The sequence below is a fragment of the Drosophila takahashii genome, chromosome 2L, assembly GCF_030179915.1.
Source record: "Drosophila takahashii strain IR98-3 E-12201 chromosome 2L, DtakHiC1v2, whole genome shotgun sequence".
Lineage (NCBI taxonomy): Eukaryota > Metazoa > Arthropoda > Insecta > Diptera > Drosophilidae > Drosophila > Drosophila takahashii.
This window is the reverse complement of record NC_091678.1, coordinates 7,327,280-7,354,755: the sequence shown is the minus strand read 5'-3', so window position 1 is coordinate 7,354,755 and position 27,476 is coordinate 7,327,280. Positions and strand designations below refer to the sequence as shown.

Below are 27,476 nucleotides of genomic sequence, written 5' to 3'. Positions count from 1 at the left end.
AGAGTAATTATATATATGGGTATTTATAAAATTCAAATGGATGCAATGCACAGCCATACAACATGGATGGAATATTTCTTTTAAGGGAATGCTAATTAATGATTTTAAAAATAACGCTAGCTCTTAGATTTAACTTCGTTTAACATAACGTAACACATGCATTTGGCATAAATAATTAACTTATTTAAATGGCGGCATTTTATGAGGTAGGCGTTTACACAGCGGTAGACAAAAGTACCAAAAAATGCGATTCTTAATGTCTGTCTTTAGGTAGAGAGTTGGAAAATTAAATGCAATGCTTGAGTGGAAATTAAACTTACTTTCTTTCGACAATATATTTACAAGTTTTTAGAATCCTTTAAAATACTGTTTTCAATTTTTTTTATCTACTCTTTTTGGGCTACACACACTTTGGCACTAACAAACATTTAGATTCTTGAAATACTTCTTCAAGATTCGCACTCAACGCGTTCATTGCACATTTCAGACTAAAAATTGTAAAATAAACGGGAGACTATTTTTGAGCAACTAAGACGGCCTGCACCGCATGGATCGTATCGTATCGGATCCGTTGGGTTGAGTGGTATTTATAGCTATGGCAGGGAATACTCTCTGCGCGCAAATTCTTGATAGCAGGGCGGTAGGCAAGGCAATGAACTCATATATACGTGCGGTACACATAATGGACAGTTTCTGCATTTGGGAACTCGTTAATTGCGTGCACACACACTTTTGTGCGGCACTGTGTGTGGGGCAGGAAAAGTGCTCGATATGCGTGATCGTGTGTGTGCTTGTGTTTCGTGCTCTGGTGTGCGAAAAATCTGCGAAGGAAACTACATATACGCTGGGGGGATATGGATATAAATCAGCTCAGTATTAAAACGTGCATGTTGGTTAATATAGATTTTATTATTATCACTACCATTAGTAGTCTCTGATTACTGGGCTTTTACAAAGGTTAATATCGATTAGTAGAAGGAACTAGAGTACATCAAATCTACATATTTCTTTACGTCTAAGTTAGTTGCTTTTATAAAGGAATAGTAACTGTTTTTCTTTAGGTATACAAACTCAAAAACATAAGCCTATTGGATGCGTTTAGCAAAATAACACATACAATACAAAAAATAATAAAAATGAAAAACTTAGGAATAACATATAAAAAATCAAACATGTTTGTTGATAATCAAGTTACGTTAGTAGTTAGGCAATTGCATTATAAAATTGCCATTGTGAACAGGCCCAGACCAACTTTACGGCGGGCAATTTCCAGGGTCTGTGGATGCTGATGCGGCATCTTGCAACACATTGCCGCAGCAGCATGCGTTGGCCGGGACCTGGCCACAACAGCAACACGAACGATTGCCGTATAAAAGCCATGAACAAATACCGAAACCACACAGAAAAGCTGCAAAAATTAGAATTATGAATAAACGAAGGCTCAATGTGATGTTCACCTTCTGGCGTTGTTGTTGCTGTTGCAGATCGTTACTGCTTGTGGTTGTTGTTGTCGTTGTGGTGCTAGTTGTCGATGGCGTTTCAATTGTGGTTGTTGTCGTTACGGTTGTAGTTGTTGTCGTGGTGCGCTTGGTCACACCCTCATTTTCGGTAGGCAAGACCACCTTCTCTTCCCTGCTGCTAGTTGTTGTCGTATCGATGTGTGTTGCTTCTGCTGCTGGTAGTGTTGCTGGTGTTTCTGCTGCTGCTGCTGCTGACGGTGTTGCATGTGCAACATCCGCTGGTGTTGTCGCCGTTAGCTTATCGACTACGGCCGTTGCAACCGGCAATAGAGCGCTAGTTGCTGCCAGCGCTGCTGCTTGTGTTGCTGTTGCTGCTGCGTTCGCCTTGGCGGTCAGCGTGTGAGTTGTGGCGCTTGCCAATTGGATTAGTGCGTTTGCAACGTTAAGGGGACTAGTACTTGTACTGGGACTGGTTTCAGGGGCAGAGACGGGGACGGGGGCGGAACTTGTGGTTTTAGTTTCGGTTAGTACAGATTCTGGTGTTTCACTTCCTACTTTAACCTGAGGCTGTTCGGCTTCTAGAGCCAAATAAGTACTGTCATCGCGCCAATGACCCACTCCACCCGGCAGATCGGTGGACCTGTACTCCGATGAACAGCTACGGTTCTGACCGTACTGGGTATCGTGCTCGGGTGTGGGGGTTGCATTACCACTACTACCGCTACCAGGATCCTTGTCGTTCGGTTTATCATCGTCGTCGTTCGGCTTGCGAATTTCTGGCACAGTCGGTTTACCCCCCTCATCGTCGTCGTCGTCGTCGTCATCATCGTCACTGTCATGTTCGTCCTTGTCTGGTAAGCCAGTAACACCGTCTGGTTTCTTGATATCACCATCGGGTTGATCCTGCTTCTTGTCTTTGTCGAGTTCCGCTTCGCTACTGGCAACATCAGCACGCTTCAGTCTGTCGAACAAATCGTCGGCCAAATCTGCCTCGACACTGGCGGGCTGCCAGTCGTCCAGGTACAGATTCAGACGCAACTGATCGAGGTTGCCGGTTACCGGTGGTGCGGCCAGTGGCTGAGCGGTAGGAATGATTGGTAGTGACGATGCTTCTGGTTCAGTCTTTTCTACAACGCGATCCGTTATCGTCGTTGTCACTACAGTTTCTGTAATGCTGTCAGTCTTTTGCTTATCGTCTTGAGTTTCCTGAGCTTTCGTCTTGTCTGTGGTTGTCCTTGACAGTAATGCATAAGCATCGCCTGCCGTTTGTCTATAGTGATTGATTAGTTTGACGAAATTATCTTGGCTGAGGTGCCAGAGCAGTTCACTGGGTTGGGTCGGGGGTTGAGCTTGTTCAGGGGCAAGAGGTTCTTCAGCAAGGGGTTCAACAGAAGCTTCTAAAATTTCATTTTGATCAAGAACTTCTACTATCTTGACTTCCTCTACTAGAGGCTTTGGTTCTACAATAAGCTCAGCTGGTTTTTCGAGCGTGAGAACCTGGCTAATCGTATCAACATCTATACGAGTCTGGGGCAATAGATTGGTCTGGTCAAGATAAAGATTGAATGCAAGGATTTCGGAATTAATTTGGGGTATCGCTTCGGGTTCAATTATCACATAATCTTCTATAGAAGGAACTTCTTCTTTGGCCTCTACTGATGCCGGTTCCTCCGTTAGATTGACTACCTGCAATTGTTGGTATTGTCCCTGCAACAAATCGTATTGAGGATGCAACTTAAATCCTTCGCGACTCAGATTCTCGTAGAGGTTTTCAGGTTCGATTAATTGAGCGGCGGGTTCAGCTTCCAAAGCCAATTCATTTTTATGGCTGGTTACCACAGTGGATACATAAGATGTGGATGTACCTTGGGACTTATCCTCTACAATGGGAGCATCCTTATGTGTAGTCACTGTTGTTGTCACATATGTTGTTGTTGTTAATGTAACGTTCTCCGATTCTTCTACATTATCCAAGGGCTTCGGCTCCTGGAAGTCGGTAGTTTTGCTCACTACAACAGTAGACCAATCAGGCTTCTTTTCAATGCCCTCTTTTTCTTCTGGTGCTGGGAAGACTGTTGTCTCGGTTTGAACAATTGCTGACCATGTTGTTGGCTGATCAGTGGGTGACTGTACGGCAACTTCATCAATAACTTCATCGCTGGGAATAGTTACTGTTATGGGTTGACTTTCTTCTTGTGTTGTCTCGGTTGTCTCAACTGTGGTTGATGTTGCTGACGGTTTCTGGCCTGGTTTTAGTGTTGCTGACCAGTAGGATGTTTCGCATATGAACGCATCATCTGCACACGCAGTCTCTGGAGTGTCAGGAATCATTTCGAACGGAGCCAAAGGAGTGTTTCCAGTTTCAGTAATCTCAGTAATTGTGTTAATTCTTTCGACTGGCTTGCGAACCACATCAACAGCCTCTACAACCTTAGTGAAACCTTCAAAAGGTGCTAGTGGAGTGCTTGTAACTGGGTGGTCGTGCTTTCGGTCATCATTAATGGTTTCAACCTTAACGAGTTCGGTTTCCTGAGTATTGAGTGGTTCCAAAGGAGTCTGTTGCTCAATTTCTTCATCGTCAGAGAAGTTCATGGGTTCATCCAAAACATCCATCCACGAGCTGGAAGAGTCATCTACGGGCAGACCGGCATAAGCTGGTTTCTTTGGCTGCTCAGGTATCTGCTTGGGCTCCTCAGGAAGAGTAGTTTCGCTGGTAGACTCAGTTGTAACAATTGTGGTGGTAACTGTTGTGATAGACTTGGTACCATCCACAACTGGAGCTTCAACAATTGGCTCAGACTTGACGACTTCTTCAACTACCGTAACTTCCTTTTGTGGCTCAGGAATTGGTTCCTCTTCATCATCAGAGAAGTTCATGGGTTCATCCAAAACATCCATCCACGAGCTGGAAGAGTCATCCACGGGTAGTCCGGCATAAGCTGGTTTCTTTGGCTGGTCAGGTATCTTCACCGGTTCAACCGTTTGCTTGGGCTCCTCAGGAAGAGTAGTTTCGCTGGTAGACTCAGTAGTCACAATTGTGGTGGTAACTGTTGTAAGAGTCTTCTTTTCATCCACAACTGGAGCTTCAACCAATGCCTCAGACTTGACCACTTCTTCAATGAGCGTAACTTCCTCTTGTGGCTTAGGAACAGGTTCAACAATTGCCACAGGCTTCACGACTTCTTCGACGACAGTAACTTCCTTTTGTGGCTCTGGTTCCTCTTCATCATCAGAGAAGTTCATGGGTTCATCTAAAACATCCATCCACGAACTGGAGGAGTCATCCACGGGCAGACCGGCGTAAGCTGGTTTCCTTGGCTCTTCAAGTATCGTGGGCTGCTCAGGAATAGAAGTTTTGCTGGTATTCTCCGTGGAAATTGTAGTCGTTGTAACTGTTGTGATCGTCTTAGTTTCATCTACAATCTTAGCATCGGTTGGCTCAGCCTCGTTTACTATTTCAGCAACCGTGATCTTCTTTTCTGGCTCAGAAATTGGTGTGTCTTCCATGGCTTCGGCTTCAACTTCAAATGGAGCAAGTGGAGTTTCTATTTCACCTGAAGTGACCGTTTCAACTGTGATGGATGTAGTCTCTGTCACTTTTTCGGTTGACGCAGAAACTTTAGGTTCCAATTTAGTGTCAATGAATGGAGCCAAAGGAGTTGGCTTTTCACTGTCTACTTCCTGAATTTCGTCTTGTTTTTTCTCCTTTTGAACAGGCTGGGGTGCAATCACTTGATGACTAGATTTTTCTGCATTGAGGAAATCAACCACATCAGTGGGTGATTTCCGCTTCGACTTTTGCTTCGGTTTTTTAGTCTTCGGTTCCGTTGCTTCCAATGTGATTGGAATGCTTACAGTGTGCTCTTTTGTTAATTTCCTCACATCTTCAACAAAAGTAGCCTTGGTCTCAACTTGAAGGGGTCGAATTTGCTGAGCAGGTTCTGGTACGTTATGTGCGGCTATGGCAGCCCATGACATTCCAAATGTGTTTGGGGCGGGAGCAGGAGATGGTTCCCGAACCGGAATTGTGGCACTTTTTTCTTCTTCTTCAAATGCCTCAGTTTCCTTAGGGAGCTTAGCATCCTGAATTGGTTGCACTGGCTTCTGAGATGGTGTTGTATGTGTCTTATCTTTTGGTTTCTTCGATTTCTTTTTTTGTGGTTTCTCGTCAACATTAGAAATCTGCGATAGTTGCGAGCGAGAGCGTGAGCGGTTTCTCTTCTTTGAAGTAATTTCCAAGAATCCTTGATCATTATCGGCCTGCAGTTGAGTTTCTGTAAATACTTCTGTAATTTGTATTGTTGGTTTATCGCTGATCCGTGAACGTCTTTCCTGTACTGGTTCCTGCGGTTGATTTTCAACGGCAATTGTTTCTTCCTGATACCAGGATTCTGATTGGTCGCCTTCATCCTCATCTATTAAGTCCTTCCAGGATAACTGAGAGGGTTTCTCCAGATGGTCGTCGGTTTGCGCTTCTTTAATCGAGGGAATGATGGGATCAGGGAACTCCAAAAGAACTTCCTGTGTCTGCTTTTCAGGGGCCAGCTGATTTTGACCCCGAACGTTTGGTTTAGTCGATTCACTCTGATACTTTATGTTTGTGTTGTTGGTGTAACCAGACTTTCTTACTACTTCGGCGTAGGTCTCTGATGATGACCAGACAGACGGTTTCGTTGGAGCCGGCAATGGGATGTTAAATTCGGGCGATGAAGACCCAGAAATGCGTTCAGTTTCTGGTACCTTTTCGTAAGCAACGAAAGTTTCTATAATTTGTTTCTCAGTCTGACCTTTAGTCTGAGGCGATTTCATCTCCCTTTTCGGCTTTTGTTTCTTTTCGTCAGTGTGAACGGACAGGTCTTGAGGAGTAAAGTCCAGAACATTTTGAGGTCTGGGGATCACATCCACAGGTTCAGTAACACGGCTTTCTGTAAACGTTGGAGTCAAATCGATATTATGAGAAACGATTGACGACCATGACAAAGTTTGTGTTGGCAATGGCTCAGGAACTGATTTTATTTCTCTTTCTCGGATTTCTACAGCAGGCTGTTGTATAGGCTGAACTATTTTCGGCTCCTTTTTGGGTTTCAGCTTCTTGGTTTTATCATTCACAACTGTTGAATATATTTGCTCCTGAGCGATAAAATCGTGAACATCCAAAGATTTCTGGGAAGTTTCAGGCAACTTTTGTGTTTCAATAATTTCCTTGGAGACAATGGACGACCAAGACAAGCCCTGGGATGGAACTGAATCGGACTGATGAGGCTTAGGTAATTCCTTGACAAGGGTTGAAACCTCAACAACAGGTTCTTCAACAATGGTTACTTCAACAATGGATTCACTAACAGGCTCTTGAATAATAGACTCAGCGACGGGCTCTTGAACGGGTTCCACCTTAGGTTTCTTTTCCTTCTTAGCCTTCTGCTTCTTAGGCTTTTCTTCTGTAGGTTTCTGATCCTCGGGCTCATCGGTGACTCGTGTCTCTGTTACGTGTGTAGTGACTTCCGTTGTTTGAGATACAATAGAGGACCAGGACAAAGGTTGTGATGGGGAGACCTCTGCGGGTTCCGCTTGTGGCTCTGGTGTAACTAATTCTACAACAGTGGTTACCTCAACAACAGGTTCTTCAACAATGGGTTCAACAACAGGCTCTGGAATAACAGACTCAGTGACGGGCTCTTGAACAGGTTCCACCTTAGGTTTCTTTTCCTTCTTAGCCTTCTGCTTCTTAGGCTTTTCTTCTGTAGGTTTCTGATCCTCGGGCTCATCGGTGACTCGTGTCTCTGTTACGTGTGTAGTGACTTCCGTTGTTTGAGATACAATAGAGGACCAGGACAAAGGTTGTGATGGGGAGACCTCTGCGGGTTCCGCTTGTGGCTCTGGTGTAACTTCTTCCACAACAGTGGTTACCTCAACAACAGGTTCTTCAACAATGGGTTCAACAACAGGCTCTGAAATAACAGACTCAGCGACAGGCTCTTGAACGGGTTCCACCTTAGGTTTCTTTTCCTTCTTAGCCTTCTGCTTCTTAGGCTTTTCCTCTGTAGGTTTCTGATCCTCGGGCTCATCGGTGACTCGTGTCTCTGTTACGTGTGTAGTTACTTCCGTTGTTTGAGATACAATAGAGGACCAGGACAAAGGCTGTGATGGCGAGACCTCTGCGGGTTCCGCTTGTGGCTCTGGTGTAACTTCTTCCACAACAGTGGTTACCTCAACAACAGGTTCTTCAACAATGGGTTCAACAACAGGCTCTGCAATAACAGACTCAGCGACGGGCTCTTGAAAGGGTTCCACCTTAGGTTTCTTTTCCTTCTTAGCCTTCTGCTTCTTAGGCTTATCTTCTGTAGGTTTCTGATCCTCGGGCTCATCGGTGACTCGTGTCTCTGTTACGTGTGTAGTTACTTCCGTTGTTTGAGATACAATAGAAGACCAGGACAAAGGTTGTGATGGGGAGACCTCTGCGGGTTCCGCTTGTGGCTCTGGTGTAACTTCTTCCATAACAGTGGTTACCTCAACAACAGGTTCTTCAACAATGGGTTCAACAACAGGCTCTGCAATAACAGACTCAGCGACGGGCTCTTGAACTGGTTCCACCTTAGGTTTCTTTTCCTTCTTAGCCTTCTGCTTCTTAGGCTTTTCTTCTGTAGGTTTCTGATTCTCGCGCTCATCGGTGACTCGTGTCTCTGTTACGTGTGTAGTGACTTCCGTTGTTTGAGATACAATAGAGGACCAGGACAAAGGCTGTGATGGCGAGACCACTGCGGGTTCCGCTTGTGGCTCTGGTGTAACTTCTTCCACAACAGTGGTTACCTCAACAACAGGTTCTTCAACAATGGGTTCAACAACAGGCTCTGCAATAACAGACTCAGCGACGGGCTCTTGAACGGGTTCCACCTTAGGTTTCTTTTCCTTCTTAGCCTTCTGCTTTTTAGGCTTTTCTTCTGTAGGTTTCTGATCCTCGAGCTCATCGGTGACTCGTGTCTCTGTTACGTGTGTAGTGACTTCCGTTGTTTGAGATACAATAGAGGACCAGGACAAAGGTTGTGATGGGGAGACCTCTGCGGGTTCCGCTTGTGGCTCTGGTGTAACTTCTTCCACAACAATGGTTACCTCAACAACAGGTTCTTCAACAATGGGTTCAACAACAGGCTCTGGAATAACAGACTCAGCGACGGGCTCTTGAACGGGTTCCACCTTAGGTTTCTTTTCCTTCCTAGCCTTCTGCTTCTTAGGCTTTTCTTCTGTAGGTTTCTGATCCTCGGGCTCATCGGTGACTCGTGTCTCTGTTACTTGTGTAGTGACATCCGTTGTTTGGGATACAATAGAGGACCAGGACAAAGGTTGTGATGGGGAGACCTCTGCAGGTTCCGCTTGTGGCTCTGGAGTAACTTCTTTCACCACAGTGGTGACCTCAACAATAGGTTCTTCCACAATGGTTACTTCAACAATGGGTTCAACAACAGGCTCTGGAATAACAGACTCAGCGACGGGCTCTTGAACTGGTTCCACCTTAGGTTTCTTTTCCTTCTTAGCCTTCTGCTTCTTAGGCTTTTCTTCTGTAGGTTTCTGATTCTCGCGCTCATCGGTGACTCGTGTCTCTGATACGTGTGTAGTGACTTCCGTTGTTTGAGATACAATAGAGGACCAGGACAAAGGTTGTGATGGGGAGACCTCTGCGGGTTCCGCTAGTGGCTCTGGTGTAACTTCTTCCACAACAGTGGTTACCTCAACAACAGGTTCTTCAACAATGGGTTCACTAACAGGCTCGTGAATAATAGACTCAGCGACGGGCTCTTGAACGGGTTCCACCTTAGGTTTCTTTTCCTTCTTAGCCTTCTGCTTCTTAGGCTTTTCCTCTGTAGGTTTCTGATCCTCGGGCTCATCGGTGACTCGTGTCTCTGTTAAGTGTGTAGTGACTTCCGTTGTTTGAGATACAATAGAGGACCATGACAAAGGTTGTGATGGGGAGACCTCTGCGGGTTCCGCTTGTGGCTCTGGTGTAACTTCTTCCACAACAGTGGTTACCTCAACAACAGGTTCTTCAACAATGGTTACATCAACAATGGGATCAACAACAGGCTCTGGAATAACAGACTCAGCGACGGGCTCTTGAACGGGTTCCACCTTAGGTTTCTTTTCCTTCTTAGCCTTCTGCTTCTTAGGCTTTTCTTCTGTAGGTTTCTGATCCTCGGGCTCATCGGTGACTCGTGTCTCTGTTACGTGTGTAGTGACTTCCGTTGTTTGAGATACAATAGAGGACCAGGACAAAGGTTGTGATGGGGAGACCTCTGCGGGTTCCGCTTGTGGCTCTGGTGTAACTTCTTCCACAACAGTGGTTACCTCAACAACAGGTTCTTCAACAATGGGTTCAACAACAGGCTCTGCAATAACAGACTCAGCGACGGGCTCTTGAACGGGTTCCACCTTAGGTTTCTTTTCCTTCTTAGCCTTCTGCTTTTTAGGCTTTTCTTCTGTAGGTTTCTGATCCTCGAGCTCATCGGTGACTCGTGTCTCTGTTACGTGTGTAGTGACTTCCGTTGTTTGAGATACAATAGAGGACCAGGACAAAGGTTGTGATGGGGAGACCTCTGCGGGTTCCGCTTGTGGCTCTGGTGTAACTTCTTCCACAACAATGGTTACCTCAACAACAGGTTCTTCAACAATGGGTTCAACAACAGGCTCTGGAATAACAGACTCAGCGACGGGCTCTTGAACGGGTTCCACCTTAGGTTTCTTTTCCTTCCTAGCCTTCTGCTTCTTAGGCTTTTCTTCTGTAGGTTTCTGATCCTCGGGCTCATCGGTGACTCGTGTCTCTGTTACTTGTGTAGTGACATCCGTTGTTTGGGATACAATAGAGGACCAGGACAAAGGTTGTGATGGGGAGACCTCTGCGGGTTCCGCTTGTGGCTCTGGTGTAACTACTTCCACAACAGTGGTTACCTCAACAACAGGTTCTTCAACAATGGGTTCAACAACAGGCTCTGGAATAACAGACTCAGTGACGGGCTCTTGAACAGGTTCCACCTTAGGTTTCTTTTCCTTCTTAGCCTTCTGCTTCTTAGGCTTTTCTTCTGTAGGTTTCTGATCCTCGGGCTCATCGGTGACTCGTGTCTCTGTTACGTGTGTAGTGACTTCCGTTGTTTGAGATACAATAGAGGACCAGGACAAAGGTTGTGATGGGGAGACCTCTGCGGGTTCCGCTTGTGGCTCTGGTGTAACTACTTCCACAACAGTGGTTACCTCAACAACAGGTTCTTCAACAATGGGTTCAACAACAGGCTCTGGAATAACAGACTCAGTGACGGGCTCTTGAACAGGTTCCACCTTAGGTTTCTTTTCCTTCTTAGCCTTCTGCTTCTTAGGCTTTTCTTCTGTAGGTTTCTGATCCTCGGGCTCATCGGTGACTCGTGTCTCTGTTACGTGTGTAGTGACTTCCGTTGTTTGAGATACAATAGAGGACCAGGACAAAGGTTCTGATGGGGAGACCTCTGCGGGTTCCGCTTGTGGCTCTGGTGTAACTACTTCCACAACAGTGGTTACCTCAACAACAGGTTCTTCAACAATGGTTACATCAACAATGGGATCAACAACAGGCTCTGGAATAACAGACTCAGCGACGGGCTCTTGAACGGGTTCCACCTTAGGTTTCTTTTCCTTCTTAGCCTTCTGCTTCTTAGGCTTTTCTTCTGTAGGTTTCTGATCCTCGGGCTCATCGGTGACTCGTGTCTCTGTTACGTGTGTAGTGACTTCCGTTGTTTGAGATACAATAGAGGACCAGGACAAAGGTTGTGATGGGGAGACCTCTGCGGGTTCCGCTTGTGGCTCTGGTGTAACTACTTCCACAACAGTGGTTACCTCAACAACAGGTTCTTCAACAATGGGTTCAACAACAGGCTCTGGAATAACAGACTCAGTGACGGGCTCTTGAACAGGTTCCACCTTAGGTTTCTTTTCCTTCTTAGCCTTCTGCTTCTTAGGCTTTTCTTCTGTAGGTTTCTGATCCTCGGGCTCATCGGTGACTCGTGTCTCTGTTACGTGTGTAGTGACTTCCGTTGTTTGAGATACAATAGAGGACCAGGACAAAGGTTGTGATGGGGAGACCTCTGCGGGTTCCGCTTGTGGCTCTGGTGTAACTACTTCCACAACAGTGGTTACCTCAACAACAGGTTCTTCAACAATGGGTTCAACAACAGGCTCTGGAATAACAGACTCAGTGACGGGCTCTTGAACAGGTTCCACCTTAGGTTTCTTTTCCTTCTTAGCCTTCTGCTTCCTTGGCTTTTCTTCGGTAGGTGTTGAAATATTGTTTGTTGAGGAGTTGAAGTATTCGTCTTGTGAAACAATTGACGACCAAGACAGTGTCTGTGATGTTTGTAAAACGACGGACGACCACGATAGGGCTTGCGATGGCAAAACTTCCTCTGAAATATCAGCTCCCAATTTTGCATTAGGTTCATCAGTAATTGAGTGGTCTGAAACGTCTTCTTTTAGCGGAGTCACTTCAACTCCGTGTTCCTCTTTGGCCAGTTTATTTTCTTTCTTCGATTTTGGTTTCTTGTGTTTTCCATTTACAGCAGTTGAGTAGTTTTGTTCTTGACTGATAAAGTCTTGCACGGCGGTAGATTTTACTGATTTATGTGGTTTTTCAGATACTCTTGGTTTTGAAATTATCGGAGTTACTTCTACAGTCTGGGAGACAATGGATGACCATGACACTGGATTTATTGTCGAATTTTCTGCAACTGATTGAAGTTTTGGTTCTTCCTCTGACTTAAATTCATTGCCAATGGTAGTGACCTCCGAAAAACGCTCCGGCTCAGTTGTAACCACTTCAACAAGAGATTCCGTTTTAGCGGGTTTCTTTTCCTTCTTTGGTTTTTGTTTCTTAGTCTTTTCAATCACTACTGATTTTCTTTCGTGGGAAATAAAGTCATGTAGGTCATGCGATTGCTGTTGGTTGGAAGGACTTTCTCCAGCTATATTATCGTTATCATCATGCTGAGTAATTTTTGTAAAAGGTTCCTGGACACCTTGTCGGACAATCGAAGACCACAAAGTGGTACCGTTACTAGGAAGATTTGCTTCTACGCTATCCTTTAAATCGTCATCGACCATCGCTGACCAAGAGGTTTTAATTTCATCCTTTGGTGAAACCCTTTCTATTGGTAATACTTTATCTTCAGAAGTCAAAATGGTAATATCTTTAGGCTTCTTCGCTGGCTTTTCTTTCTTAGCTTTGGTCTTTTCCTTTATTTCTGGAGTTTTTACTGGTTCTTTTGCTAGTTGACTTTTAACTGGTTGGGGTTGAGTTGGTACTTCAACATTTTTCTGTTCTAAGTTGATAAAGTCCACCGTGTGCCTCAAAACATCAGCATATGATGAGTGCAGTTCCCAAACATTAGTGGGCTTTTTCTTGGCATCTGCAGGTAATGGTTCCGATTTCTTTGGCTGCTCAGGTATCTGCACCGGTTCACCCGTATGCTTGGGCTCCTCCGGAATTGTTTCGCTGGTAGACTCAGTAGTCTCAATTGTGGTGGTAACTGCTGTAATTGTCTTGGTCTCATCCACAACTGGTGCTTTAACAATTGGTTTAGACTTGACAACTTCTTCAACGAGCGAAACTTCCACTTCTGGCTCAGGAACTGGTTCAACAATTGGCTCAGACTTGACGACTTCTTCGACGACAGTAGTTTCCTTTTGTGGCTCAGGCAGTTGTTCCTCTTCATCATCAGAGAAGTTCATGGGTTCATCCAAAACATCCATCCACGAGCTGGAAGAGTCATCCACGGGCAGTCCAGCATATGCTGGTTTCTTTGGCTGCTCAGGTATCTTTACCGGTTCAACCGTTTGCTTGGGCTCCTCAGGAAGAGTAGTTTCGCTGGTAGACTCAGTTGTAACAATTGTGGTGGTAACTGTTGTAATAGTCTTGGTGTCATTTACAACTGGAGCTTCAACAACCGACTCAGGCTTCACGACTTCTTCAACGAGCGTAACTTCTACTTCTGGCTCCGGAATTGTTTCAATAACTGTCTTAGGCTTCTTGACTTCTTCGACGACCGGCTCAGGAACAGCTTCTTCTTCATCATCAGAGAAGTTCATGGGTTCATCCAAAACATCCATCCACGAGCTGGAAGAGTCATCCACGGGCAGTCCAGCATATGCTGGTTTCTTTGGCTGCTCAGGTATCTTTACCGGTTCAACCGTTTGCTTGGGCTCCTCAGGAAGAGTAGTTTCGCTGGTAGACTCAGTTGTAACAATTGTGGTGGTAACTGTTGTAATTGTCTTGGTTTCATCCACTAACGGAGCTTCAACAATTGGCTCAGACTTGACAACTTCTTCAACGAGCGTTACTTCTACTTGTGGCTCAGGAATTGTTTCAATAACTGTCTCAGGCTTCTTGACTTCTTCGACGACCGGCTCAGGAACAGCTTCTTCTTCATCATCAGAGAAGTTCATGGGTTCATCCAGAACATCCATCCACGAGCTAGAAGAGTCATCCACGGGCAGACCGGCGTATGCTGGCTTCTTTGGCTGCTCAGGTATCTTCACCGGTTCAACCGCTTGCTTGGGCTCCTCAGGAAGAGTAGTTTCGCTGATAGACTCAGTAGTCACAATTGTGGTGGTAACTGTTGTAATTGTCTTGGTTTCATCCACTAACGGAGCTTCAACAATTGGCTCAGACTTGACAACTTCTTCAACGAGCGTTACTTCTACTTGTGGCTCAGGAATTGTTTCAATAACTGTCTCAGGCTTCTTGACTTCTTCGACGACCGGCTCAGGAACAGCTTCTTCTTCATCATCAGAGAAGTTCATGGGTTCATCCAAAACATCCATCCACGAGCTGGAAGAGTCATCCACGGGCAGTCCAGCATATGCTGGTTTCTTTGGCTGCTCAGGTATCTTTACCGGTTCAACCGTTTGCTTGGGCTCCTCAGGAAGAGTAGTTTCGCTGGTAGACTCAGTAGTCACAATTGTGGTGGTAACGGTTGTAATAGTCTTGGTTTCATCCACAATAGGAGCTTCAACAATTGGCTCAGACTTGACAACTTCTTCAACGAGCGAAACTTCCACTTCTGGCTCAGGAACTGGTTCAACAATTGGCTCAGGCTTCACGACTTCTTCGACGACAGTAGTTTCCTTTTGTGGCTCAGGCAGTTGTTCCTCTTCATCATCAGAGAAGTTCATGGGTTCATCCAAAACATCCATCCACGAGCTGGAAGAGTCATCCACGGGCAGTCCAGCATATGCTGGTTTCTTTGGCTGCTCAGGTATTTTTACCGGTTCAACCGTTTGCTTGGGCTCCTCAGGAAGAGTAGTTTCGCTGGTAGACTCAGTAGTCACAACTGTGGTGGTAACGGTTGTAATAGTCTTGGTTTCATCCACAATAGGAGCTTCAACAATTGGCTCAGACTTGACAAGTTCTTCAACGAGCGTAACTTCCACTTGTGGCTCCGGAATTGTTTCAATAACTGTCTTAGGTTTCTCGACTTCTTCGACGACCGGCTCAGGAACTGTATCTTCTTCATCATCAGAGAAGTTCATGGGTTCATCCAAAACATCCATCCACGAGCTGGAAGAGGCATCCACGGGCAGACCGGCGTATGCTGGCTTCTTTGGCTGCTCAGGTATCTTCACCGGTTCAACCGCTTGCTTGGGCTCCTCAGGAAGAGTAGTTTCGCTGGTAGATTCAGTAGTCACAATTGTGGTGGTAACTGTTGTAATTGTCTTGGTTTCATCCACTATCGGAGCTTCAACAATTGGCTCAGACTTGACAACTTCTTCAACGAGCGAAACTTCCACTTCTGGCTCAGGAACTGGTTCAACAATTGGCTCAGGCTTCACGACTTCTTCGACGACCGGCTCAGGTACAGTTTCTTCTTCGTCATCAGAGAAGTTCATGGGTTCATCCAGAACATCCATCCACGAGCTGGAAGAGTCATCCACAGGCAGACCGGCGTATGCTGGCTTCTTTGGCTGCTCAGGTATCTTCACCGCCTCAACAGATTGCTTTGGCTCCTCGGGAAGAGTAGTTTCGCTGGTAGACTCAGTAGTTACAATTGTGGTGGTAACAGTTGTCACCGTTTTATTTTCGTCAGCAGTTGAAGATTGGACACATGGCTCAGTTTTCGTAATTTTTTCGATAACCAAGTCCTCTTGTGGCGAGGGTTCTGATTCTGTTATGATTGTGACTTTTGTCACCGTTTTAGTTTCTCCGAGGCCGATTTTTTCTTCATTGGTTGACTTCATTTCCTGGATGGTTTTAATGATCTGTTTTATGTTGGCCTCTTCCCCATTTTCAGGAAGAAGTGGAATCTCTACTTCGTCTTCGATCAGTTCCTTCCACGATTTCTGTTCAACCACCACGTCCTCCGACCCATCGTCAATCATTTCAGCCCATGACCTCTGTGTCTTGTTTTCTTGTAGTTTGGAAACTGGGAAGTATTCTGGGTCTTGCAATGGTTCCTCCAACTTCGTGACTTTTGGTGGAGAATTAGATTTGAGCTTGGCCTTGTCCGTAGTAAATTTAGGTGATGGTTTAATCTTTTCTGCTTCTATAAAATTAGTAACTTGATGACTAACCACTGAGGACCAGGACTGACCGCTTTCTTTCTGAACTTGACTGACATCTGGAGATATGGCACGAACCATTGTCTTTGCCTGTTTCTCATAACGATCGTTTTTGACTGTCTTTTGGATCGGCTGAACCTCCTTCTTAGCCTTAGGTGCCAAATCAGTCATATGATCAATTTGACTGGCGATTTTAGCCCATGTAATTGTATTTTCATCTTGACTTTGTAATACCTCAACAACATCACTATCATCTGATGTCGACTGAATGATTTTAGGCTCATGAGTTTCCTCTTTGACTTTGCGCTTGATGATTTTTTCAGACTGAGGCTTGGCTTCTGGTTTTGCAGGTTTCCGTTCTTTTCGTGGTTGCGTCTCTTCCTTGCGCTCTTCTTTAAGGGCTTCAACTGGCTTCTTACGGGAGGCTATGTCATCAACCCACTCGCCAGGTTTCTTTACCAAAGATGCCCAAGAGAAGGAATTTCCTGTGTTTTCGATAGGAATGGCCTTTTCAACTTCGACCTCGCGCTGAACAACAGTTTCTTCCGCCGGTTCACTACTAATTTCGGATTCAGGTTCTGCCACTGGAGTGGGTTTCTTCTTAGACTTTTGCTTCTTGGGCCTTTGAGGTTTATCATTGTCTTTTGTTGGTTCCCTTACGTCTGTTGAAGTTGCTACAGCAGTCTTAATATGCGTAACAGTGTTGTCGATCCATTCGCCCGGTCTCTTGACAAGTGAGGCCCAGGAGAATGCATTGCTACTCTCTGACTTCTTATTCCGTTCTTCTGTCAGTTTCGTCTCTACAGGTTTCTCTACAGGTAAAGCCTCTTTTGGTACTGGCGCGGGTTCAGGTTGTTCGTCTTCAGATGTGGTGGAAACTGGTTCAACGATTGGTTTCTTTGACTTTTTAGTCTTCTTGGCCTTTGCTGGCTTTTTGGTCTCCTCCTTTTCTTTCTTACGAGGTTTTTCCTCAATTAAGGCAGGTGCGTGGGTAACTTCTTTCTTAGTTACTGTTGTATCTGACCATTCACCAGGCCTACGCACAAGAGCCGACCAAGTCAGTTCGGTGGTGCTAGAAACATCCCTCTCGTCGGAAGATGGTTCCTTTGAACTTTCTGTTGTTGGTTTAGATAGTTCACTTTCGGTGGTAAGCTTGGACTGTTCCGTGTCGCTGCTCGGCTTAGATTTGTCACTTTCAGTGCTTGGTGCAGACAGTTGAATACTCTTTTCAACTATAGGTCGTTTCTCGGGCTTCGTCTTTTTCTTGCGCTCTTGGGTCTTGGTGCTGACTATAGCTGGTGTGGCCGGGACTTCTTTCTGGGGCTGTGAGTCAGTTGTAGCGACAGCTTCGTCAGTGACGCCAGAGTTAAGTAGCACATCAGCATAGGATTTTCCATCTCTGTTCTTCGTCCAAATATTCTCCACCTCTTCCACTATTTGTATCGGTTCTGGAACGTATGTCTCCTGTACAGGCTGAACATTGAGAATTTCCTCCTGTGGTTCCACCTTCTTGTTCTGTCGCTTTGATGGCTTAGCTTTTTTGGGCTTTGATTGTGGAACAATCGTTTGCTCTGTCCTATTCCTTGGAATAAATTCGTTGTACACTCTTTCATTTGCAAGGAACGTATGCGTTTGGTCGGAGTAAGTATGTCTCAAATAAGAAGGAGTAAACTCAGGAGCATCCGCTGATAGGGTTGAAGTGAAGCCAATGCTTCCAGTGTTAGGAATTGTGTCCTCCAAAACGCTGGACCAGGTATCAATAGGTTCCTCCAGGGGTTTCTCCAATTGATTAACTTTCTCTACCTCATTGCCTATTGTCAGCGCTTCCACAGAGGTAATCTCCTCTTCGACAAGAGCGGAAGCTTCGGGAATACTCGTTTTGCTAGTAGACTCAGTGGTAACAGTTGTTGTGGTAACTGTTGTAAAAGTCTTGGTATTATCCACAACAAGAGCTTCAATGATAGGCTTAGAAACTGGTTCAACAAATGGCTCAGGCTTCACGACTTCTTCGACGACCGTAACTTCCTTTTGTTGCTCAGGAACTGGTTCTTCTTCGTCATCAGAGAAGTTCATGGGTTCATCCAGAACATCCATCCACGAGCTGGAGGAGTCATCCACGGGCAGTCCGGCATATGCTGGTTTCTTTGGCTGCTCAGGTATTTTCACTGGTTCAACCGCTTGCTTGGGCTCCTCAGGAAGAGTAGTTTCGCTGGTAGACTCAGTTGTAACAATTGTGGTGGTAACTGTTGTAATAGTCTTGGTGTCATTTACAACTGGAGCTTCAACAACCGACTCAGGCTTCACGACTTCTTCGACGACCGTAGTTTCCTTTTGTGATTCAGGAATGGGTTCTTCTTCGTCATCAGAGAAGTTCATGGGTTCATCCACAACATCCATCCACGAGCTGGAAGAGTCATCCACAGGCAGACCGGCGTATGCTGGCTTCTTTGGCTGCTCAGGTATCTTCACCGGTTCAACCGTTTGCTTGGGCTCCTCAGGAAGAGTAGTTTCGCTAGTAGACTCAGTAGTCACAATTGTGGTGGTAACTGTTGTAATTGTCTTGGTTTCATCCACTAACGGAGCTTCAACAATTGGCTCAGACTTGACAACTTCTTCAACGAGCGTTACTTCTACTTGTGGCTCGGGAATTGTTTCAATAACTGTCTCAGGCTTCTCGACTACTTCGACGACCGGCTCAGGAACAGCTTCTTCTTCATCATCAGAGAAGTTCATGGGTTCATCCAGAACATCCATCCACGAGCTAGAAGAGTCATCCACGGGCAGACCGGCGTATGCTGGCTTCTTTGGTTGCTCAGGTATCTTCACCGGTTCAACCGTTTGCTTGGGCTCCTCAGGAAGAGTAGTTTCGCTGGTAGACTCAGTAGTCACAATTGTGGTGGTAACGGTTGTAATTGTCTTGGTTTCATCCACAATCGGAGCTTCAATAATTGGCTCAGACTTGACAACTTCTTCAACGAGCGAAACTTCTACTTCTGGCTCAGGAACAGCTTCTTCTTCATCATCAGAGAAGTTCATGGGTTCATCCAGAACATCCATCCACGAGCTAGAAGAGTCATCCACGGGCAGACCGGCGTATGCTGGTTTCTTTGGCTGCTCAGGTATCTTCACCGGTTCAACCGTTTGCTTGGGCTCCTCAGGAAGAGTAGTTTCGCTGGTAGACTCAGTAGTCACAATTGTGGTGGTAACTGTTGTAATTGTCTTGGTTTCATCCACTAACGGAGCTTCAACAATTGGCTCAGACTTGACAACTTCTTCAACGAGCGTTACTTCTACTTGTGGCTCAGGAATTGTTTCAATAACTGTCTCAGGCTTCTCGACTTCTTCGACGACCGGCTCAGGAAGAGCTTCTTCTTCATCATCAGAGAAGTTCATGGGTTCATCCAGAACATCCATCCACGAGCTAGAAGAGTCATCCACGGGCAGACCGGCGTATGCTGGCTTCTTTGGCTGCTCAGGTATCTTCACCGGTTCAACCGCTTGCTTGGGCTCCTCAGGAAGAGTAGTTTCGCTGGTAGACTCAGTTGTAACAATTGTGGTGGTAACTGTTGTAATAGTCTTGGTGTCATTTACAACTGGAGCTTCAACAACCGACTCAGGCCTTACAACTTCTTCGACGACCATGGTTTCCTTTTGTGGTTCAGGAATGGGTTCTTCTTCGTCATCAGAGAAGTTCATGGGTTCGTCCAAAACATCCATCCACGAGCTGGAAGAGTCATCCACGGGCAGACCGGCGTATGCTGGCTTCTTTGGTTGCTCAGGTATCTTCACCGGTTCAACTGTTTGCTTGGGCTCCTCAGAAAGAGTAGTTTCGCTGGTAGACTCAGTAGTCAGAATTGTGGTGGTAACTGTTGTAATTGTCTTGGTTTCATCCACTATCGGAGCTTCAACAATTGACCCAGACTTGACCACTTCTTCAACAAGCGTAACTTCGTTTTGTGGCTTGGGAACTGGTTCAACAATTGGGTCAGTAGTTGTTGTTTCTTCAGAAGTGATTTCGACTTGAACCTCTGTGGCTTCCAATATTTTCTGCCTAGCCTCAGCCTTATTAAGCGAAATTATGTCAAATTTGGGGACCTCAAAGTTATATATGGTAGGGACATTTTCTGTTTGTTGAGTTGCTACAGAAACCGGTGTTGTTGTTGAACCCATGTCGGTGACGTTAGTTTTATTACTAGTTTCCGAACCATCGCCAAAGCTTACCGTCTTTAGTGAATGTATAGGTTCAGGTTCTGTAGAATTTACTGGTTCGATTTCTTTACCTTTAGAATTGATTATGTGATAATTACCCTCAGCAATATTAAATGTAGATAAATCAAATTTGGGAATTTCAAATATTTTTTCAAGGGGAGAAAGTGGCTCAACATTAGTGATTATACTTAAAGTGCTTACCGTGTTAGCCACAAATGCGTCAGCAATTAATGCGCTTGGTTGGGCAGAAATAATTTGATTAGCGATTTTAGTAGGAGCAGGATTTGACTGAGTTTCACATGTATTTTCAACTGGCACTTCTTCTTGAGGAGGAACAGGGACAACTTTAATTATAGACTCATGATAAAGAATGTCTGACTTCGTGTGATCGATTAACTTGACGGAGGAGATTAAAGACGAGTCTTGAGAAATGTTGCAAAGCCAATTCTCGGATTCTGGAAGAGGAATTGCCTGAGTATCAAGCTGCACTTCTTCTTTGGTTGGAACAGGAGTTTCCGAAACTGGCAATACTTCTTTAACGGACTCTTGATAACAAACGTCTGTCTTACTGTGTTCGATTGACTTGACACTAGAGATCACGGACTCGTCCTGGGAAACATTTTGCGCAATCGTGTCCTGCTTAACTACGGGTTTAACTGCATCGGTTAGTTCTTCAACTAAAGAGGGGACATTAATTGCTTCATTACCTTTACTCTCTTCTAGAATAACCTGAACCGTTTCTTGCTTAATGAACTCTTCGGGAATAGCGGGTCGCTTCTTTTTATCTTTCTTGGATAGTTTTTTCTGAATGTCCTCGAAAAGCTTTTGCTCTTCAGGGCTTAATTCTGCAGGGCTAGTTTCAGAGGAAGCTAATTGGATCGCTTCTGGGATCTTGACTAGTTCATCTGATGGGGTAGTTTTTACGGCTATCAATGGAATGGGGTCTGTCTTAAGTTCTACTGCTTCTGGGACTTCAGTTTTTGACAACTCAACTACTTCAATCACGGAATTCTTACTACTCTCGGCTGTTCTTTGCAGGGATTCCACATTTTCAGTCACAGTCTCGGTCACCCGAAGACTAACCTCCGGAAAATCAAGATGCATTTTCACAATAGGTGTCTTCAGTTTCTCTTCATGGGTTATTAGGGAAATCTTTTGAACTGTGCCCGGTGGATATGCACCGTCAATGCCTTCTCCCACGAAAAGAACATTTGTGCCATCTTCGGTTTCGAAGCTTCGTCGTTGTGTGGTCGTGAGTATTGTATTCTTGGTAGTCGTCGTAGTAGTGGTAATACTATCCGTCTCGTTAATGGCGCCATTAGTCTTGTTTGCAGCGTATTGCTGTTCACCAAGCTTCGGCAACTCGATTGTGCTTGTTTCGATGCCAATAACCTTGACCCCAGTCGGACTGTCCTTCAATCCTAATTGTATGTTTGAACCCAGATTATCTAGCTTTAGTTCGGAACTAGGCGTTACAGCAGGGGAGGTTGAACGCGAGGAAACAACCGGACTAATTGGCCTCTGATCGGGCATCTCAATGCTTGAAGTCACAATCACATCTCCCGGTGTCTCACTCTCTGTGAGAAGAATTCGTCCGTCATTGGCTATTCTCTTTGTGATTCGCATTGTTCGAATCGTCGTAGTTTTGATGATTGCACCGTCGATTTGACTTGATGTGGTTGAAGATTCGCTCGGCACCTCCGAAATAGTTGGCGAAGCTTCTCGTACTGTCACTGGTTCGCTAGCGGTGCTAGTCTCCTCCGTGGTAGTTTCACCATCTTCATTTAGTTTTTTCACGATCTTTGTAGTACGCACAGTTGTTGTCTTAGTTACACCACCACTAGCCTGGTCAACAGGCTCTACTGGTTCCGGTTCTTCGATGTCCGGATCGGGAAGAGAAGCGTCAACATTTTGTTCCGCGTTTTGGGAAACCTTTTTGACAATTTTTGTTGTTCGAACAATTGTAGTCTTGACAACATCCCCAACCTCTGAAGATTCAGGTTCAGGTTCAATTGGAGCTAGATTATAAGGTTCCTCAATAACTGAAATCTCAGGAACGACATTCTGTGGCTTGGTGTATTTTTCAGCCGCATTCTGTTCTGCAACAATGAAGTCTAAAACTGTAGACTTTACTTGGGTAAGCTGGGGAACCTCGATAGGTGTAGCCGTAACTAGGAGTTTATCCTCTACGCCAATAGGGATTTTAGGAACTTCTGGAAGATCAATGGATTCATCCGGTTCAGCGCAGGTGACAGGAACATCAGGTAGGTTTAAAATTGCATCTTCAGTTTCGCTCAGAACCTTGGTCACAGCCTTTGTTGTTCGTGTTGTTGTGGTCTTAGTTATGCCCTCGCTGTTTGATTCAGTTGTAACAGATTCAGCCACAATCGGAGCATCTTGCATGACTGTTTCGACAATTGGTAGGGAAGTCTCGGCTTCGCTGCTGGCCACACTGATGTTCTCGCTTTCTTGGGAAATCTTTTTGATAATTTTGGTGGTGCGCACAATAGTTGTTTTTATCACACCTCCCTCCTCGGGCTCAGGCACCACATCCGCTACAGGTGATGTAACCTCCAATGATGGTTCCACTTGAGCTTCTTCTACCTTGGGAGATTTGATGGTTTTAGTGGTTGTGGTTTTAGTTGTTTTAACCACGCCCTCATCGCTTATTTCGCGGCTATTCGTTTCCGATTTTTCTATCTTGGGAGGTTCGGTAGCTTCTTCTGCCAAATCGTTAGACCCCAAAGATGAGGGTGCATCGGAATAAGTCGAAGAGGTCATCTCCTGGCTTTCCTGCTGACTGTTGCTGATTTTCTTAACGATTTTGGTTGTACGGATAACTGTCGTCTTAATGAGGCCGCTATCATCGCTGACAAAGGTTTGCTCAGACGACTGTTTTTGAGTATTATCCGTAGTAGTTGCACTTGTTATGTTCAGGGGCTCTGTGATTTCTAGTTGTGGGTCGACAATTTCGACAACCTTTTGCTCAATGGAAGTTTCAGGTTTGTTCTCCAATTTCTTTTGTTTCTTCTTATCCTTTCTCGAAGGTTTTTGCGGCTTCTGTAGCTCCTTCTCAGTTGTAATCACAGCCACGACTTCATTGGTTTCTTCAGGTACAGCTAAACTTTCCACCTCAACTGTTTTCTCCTGGATCAATTTCTGCGATTCGGGTTGCGTAATTTCCTCAGCTTGTTTAAGGACTTCTTCAACAACATTTTGTGCAGCATCCTTTATGACTTCCAAGGATGTCACAACTGTGGTAGGCAGCAGTGTTACATCACGTTCCACCTCAGGTTCATCTTCAAAGACCTCCTCAACTATTTCCTCCCCATCCTCGGTGATGCGTTTCAGGATGCGCTTTGTCTTAGTAATAACAGTCTTAGTTATCGATCCCTGCTGCACGATTGTGTCCTGCGTTGTAGAGATTCCAGTCACATCAATGGGCACCTCATTGATAGTAGTTTCGATCGTTGGTAAATTGTATTGCTCAACGGAAATGTTCTCTTCAGGCAAATCATCAATGACATCTTCCTCGACAATCTCCTCCTTGCCGTCTACAATTCGCTTTACTATGCGCTTGGTAATGTGCTTGGTTATTGTTCGCGTTGTGATGGTTGTAGTGCCACTTTCCGTTGAGATTGTGTTAGTCGATGTAGTAATCGTGGGTTCGCCTTCGATAATAGTCTCAGTAATATCTGCCGGGGAAGCTTCAGTAGCTGCTGAACTTTCCTTTGTGGTTTTTGCAACCGTATTTTCCGAAACTGGTTCGAAAAGTTCAACTGCAGGCTCAGTTACCACAGTGTTCTCGATGGTAACGACGTTAGTTTCCACAGCAGTAGATTCCACTGGTGTTGAAAGAACTTCAATATCATCATGTTTAGCTTCCTTCTTAGAACGCTTTTTGTCCTTCTTTGTAGGCACTGAAGAAGGAACATCTGGCTGAACAACTGGCTTTACGTTTTCTGTGATAGTAACAGAGGTTTCCACAACAGTTTCTGACTGTTTCTTTTCCTTTTTGGACAGAGTAGGACTAACTTCAGGTTCCTTTGTCTCAATCACAGATGGTAGTGCAATCTCTTTTTCAATAACAGGCTCAACAGGCTTCTTACTGACCTCTTGCTCCACAACTGTCTTGGTCTTTTTCTTGTCCTTCTTTGAAGGTGCAACTGGAATCACAGGGTTTTCCTCAGTGACAATCTCCTTTTCAACTATCTTCTCAACAACAGTTTTGGTTTGCTTCTTTTCCTGCTTTACCTGAACAGATTTCTGTTCAATTTCAGCTGCCGTCTCGACGATGGGCTCATTGGACTTGGTGCTTACAACCTCCTGAATAACCGTCTTGGCTTGCTTCTTCTCCTTTCTGGTTGGAGCGACTGGTGCCACTTCAGCAACAGGGTCGTCTGGCTTTAGAGCTTCCTTTTCCTTTACTGGTTTTTGTTTCTTATCTCTCTTTGAGGGAGCTGGAGCTGCTTCTAGTGGCTGAGTAATCTCAACAGCAGGTTCAATTATGTTCTTTATCACAGTTGTCTCCACCACCGTTTCCTTTTTCTCCAAAACAGGTAAGGCCGGTTTCTTATCCTTTTTAGATGGCACTGGCTCATCTTTTGGCTCAGCAATTGTAATGCTCTCACTATCGGTTGACTTCTTAGTCTTCTTTGATTTCCTTGGCTTTGGCTCTGGCTTAGAAGTCTCTTCAACCACCGGATGGGAAATCGGAGCATCAGTGACTGGCTTGCTTTCCACCAAAGTTACACCATTTCTATCGGGTGACTGGGATTTCTTACTTGTCTTACCATCTTTCCTAGTACTCTGTCTAATGGGCAATGGTTCTGGTTGAGTTTCGTGTCTCACTCTCTTTGTACGCGATGTGCGCGACTCAACATTGTCAATCTTGCGTTCCCATGTTGGCGATTTCTCGACATGTCTGGATTGCTGATTGCTCTTATTAGTGAAGGTAGAAGTACTGATTGTAGCCTGTTCTGGTTTGCGTTGCAAGGGCGGCGAGGACGTAAGGCGCACTGGGGTCGGTTGCTGGCTGGATGGCTGGAAAACTGGATGTTCTGCGTGCTGGAGACCGAAAAGGACTTCGGCGTAGGTGCTGCCTGTACTGATGTCCTGGGGCCGGACCTGTTTATTGCTTCGCCTCTGAGGCTGGGGGTGGACCGTAACTGTTGTTGGAGCTTCCGGGACCGGAAGCTGTGGGACTTCTGGGACTGCGACGACTTCCTGAGTCTGCTGCAATATCACAGTTGGCTGTGTCTGTTCGGAAACAATGGTGGTGGTCTCCGTTACATAGCTGGTTGTAGTAAGAGCTTGAGATTGAACTTGGAGCTGAGGTTCGACCGGGAACTGCGGAGCTTGTGGCTCATCCAATGGTATGGTTTCGATAGCATCAACATCAAATTGACCAAAAGTAATGTCTGGTCGCGGTTCGTCCTGCTCAAACTCCTGTGGTTCTACAGGTCGCAGCATGTGAACATGCTCTTCAATGTAGTACGGCTCGCTTGGGACTACTTCCGGTTGGATTTGCTGGGTGCTGGTGGTCAAAGGCTCTGTTGCACTCTGTTGAACCATAGATGCCAACGTGGTAACAACGCGATCCAGCACGCTGTTGCCCGTGGTCGAGGTAAGAGTGTTCTCCACCCGATAGGGATCAAGCAGATAGGTCTGCTCTACCGTCTCCTGCTGGTAGTCCTGCAAGGGTTCGATTTGCTGCTGCTGCTGCTGTGGGTATTCCTGGGAGTACTCAGTCGTTTGCTGGCTGTAGTAAATTTGATTCGGTTCAGCGGGATAAACCGTCGAGTAGGGCTCGGTCTGAGCCACCGGCTGATAGTAACCTGTCAAAAGCTGATATTGTGTAGCCGCCGCCGGTGGCACAGCCACCTGCTGATACTGTATGGGATACTGCATCTGCATGATCTGCTCGTAATAGTTCTGTTGAGTCTGCTGCTGTGGCTCGGTCGCAGACCCTCCTGTCACATAGCCCCACTGACCGCTATCGGCCACGTTTTCGTACATTGTCTGATACAATTGAGGATCGGGCTGCAAGTAGGTGGCTGCAATTTCTTCTGCTGTCATGGGCACTTCGTAATTGCTGAGGGATTTCGGTTGGTGAGACTGTTGCAGCAGTGGTTGCTGCAACTGTTGTTGCTGCGGGGAAGAATAGTCCAGTTCTGTGCTTGTTTCGGTGATGTATTGTTCCAGTTGCGGTTGCTGTTGCGTTTCCTTGATGGGCTGTGGTTCGGGTTCGGGTACGTAAATACTGCCAGAAACTACGGCACTGGCATCCACTACATCCTGAATGGTAAGATCCGTGCGGCCTTGAACTGCCTGGGCGGCCAGCTGTTCGGCCTTAAGGCGCTCCAGTTCCAGACCTCGAAGGACCTCGGCATAGGAAGTCGATCCAGGCACCCACATGGGGCTACGAGATCTAGTCCGATCATCAATGGGCAAATAGAGTTGTTCCTGGTGTTGTTGTTGCGGTTGCTGCTCCAATTGAATCTCGATTGCGGGTTGTGGTTGAGCTGGAGCTTGAGGTCGTCGTCTGGGCGAGCGACCACGACGTTCTGGCCGCGGTGGTTGAAGTTTCTTACCCGGTTTCGCCTGAGGATGGTGCTTCTGCTCGCTTTCGATGAACTGAGTGTTGGGGTTGGTTGTCGTTGTCGTTGCTGTGCTAGGAACTGAGGTTGGGGTGTTGTCGCTGGGTGGTGTAACCTGTTGTTGGCGCTCATATATCGCTGTGGGAATAGTGCTGCCTCCGCCATTGAACTCGTATCGCTCCTGGCTTTGGGCTTCATCCCCTTGGGTACGTCTCGAAGTTGTTGTGGTAGTCGTAACTGTTGTAATAATTGTCTGGTTCTGAGTATCGTCGTTCGTTTGTTGTTGCTGCCGGGTCGTTGATCTTGTCGATGTCGTCGTTGTAGAGGGGTCACGTTCTGGTCGGGGATTTGGTGTTACCGATTCATTACCGCTGCTTACCGGACTCGCTTGTCCCGACAACACTTCAGCATAGGTTAGACCCACTGCCGCCGTTGGCTTCATAAGCAACGAGACAGTCGATGAAGTGGTCACCACTGAATGGGGATCCAGCGCATAGGACTTTCGAGCGGTCGCATCGTAGACTTGCTGCATGCCATCGATTGATTCTCGCATTGCCTAATTGTTCATCATGGTTCACGTATCACAGTGAAAGAGAGAGAGAGTGGGAGAGATAGGGGGAAGATTTGCCAAAAACGTTAGCTT

At 45.8% G+C, this 27,476-nt stretch overlaps 1 protein-coding gene across 14 annotated transcripts in view; it reads right to left on the bottom strand.

The window, feature by feature from the left end:
• The window catches only part of Msp300 (Muscle-specific protein 300 kDa), a 111,834-nt gene that overhangs the window by 20,638 nt on the left and 63,720 nt on the right, over positions 1-27,476 (bottom strand). For 3 of the 14 annotated variants that reach the window (XM_070211840.1, XM_070211841.1, XM_070211842.1), the window contains exon 7: positions 1,458-27,389. The exons of 6 other annotated variants lie outside the window; for them this stretch is intronic. In XM_070211840.1, coding sequence (XP_070067941.1) covers positions 1,458-27,389 — 25,932 coding nt within the window. Of the gene's footprint in view, positions 1-528; positions 27,390-27,476 lie in introns of those variants that run through there. 5 more of the 14 variants (XM_070211846.1, XM_070211847.1, XM_070211844.1 and 2 more) reach the window with 4 other exon arrangements.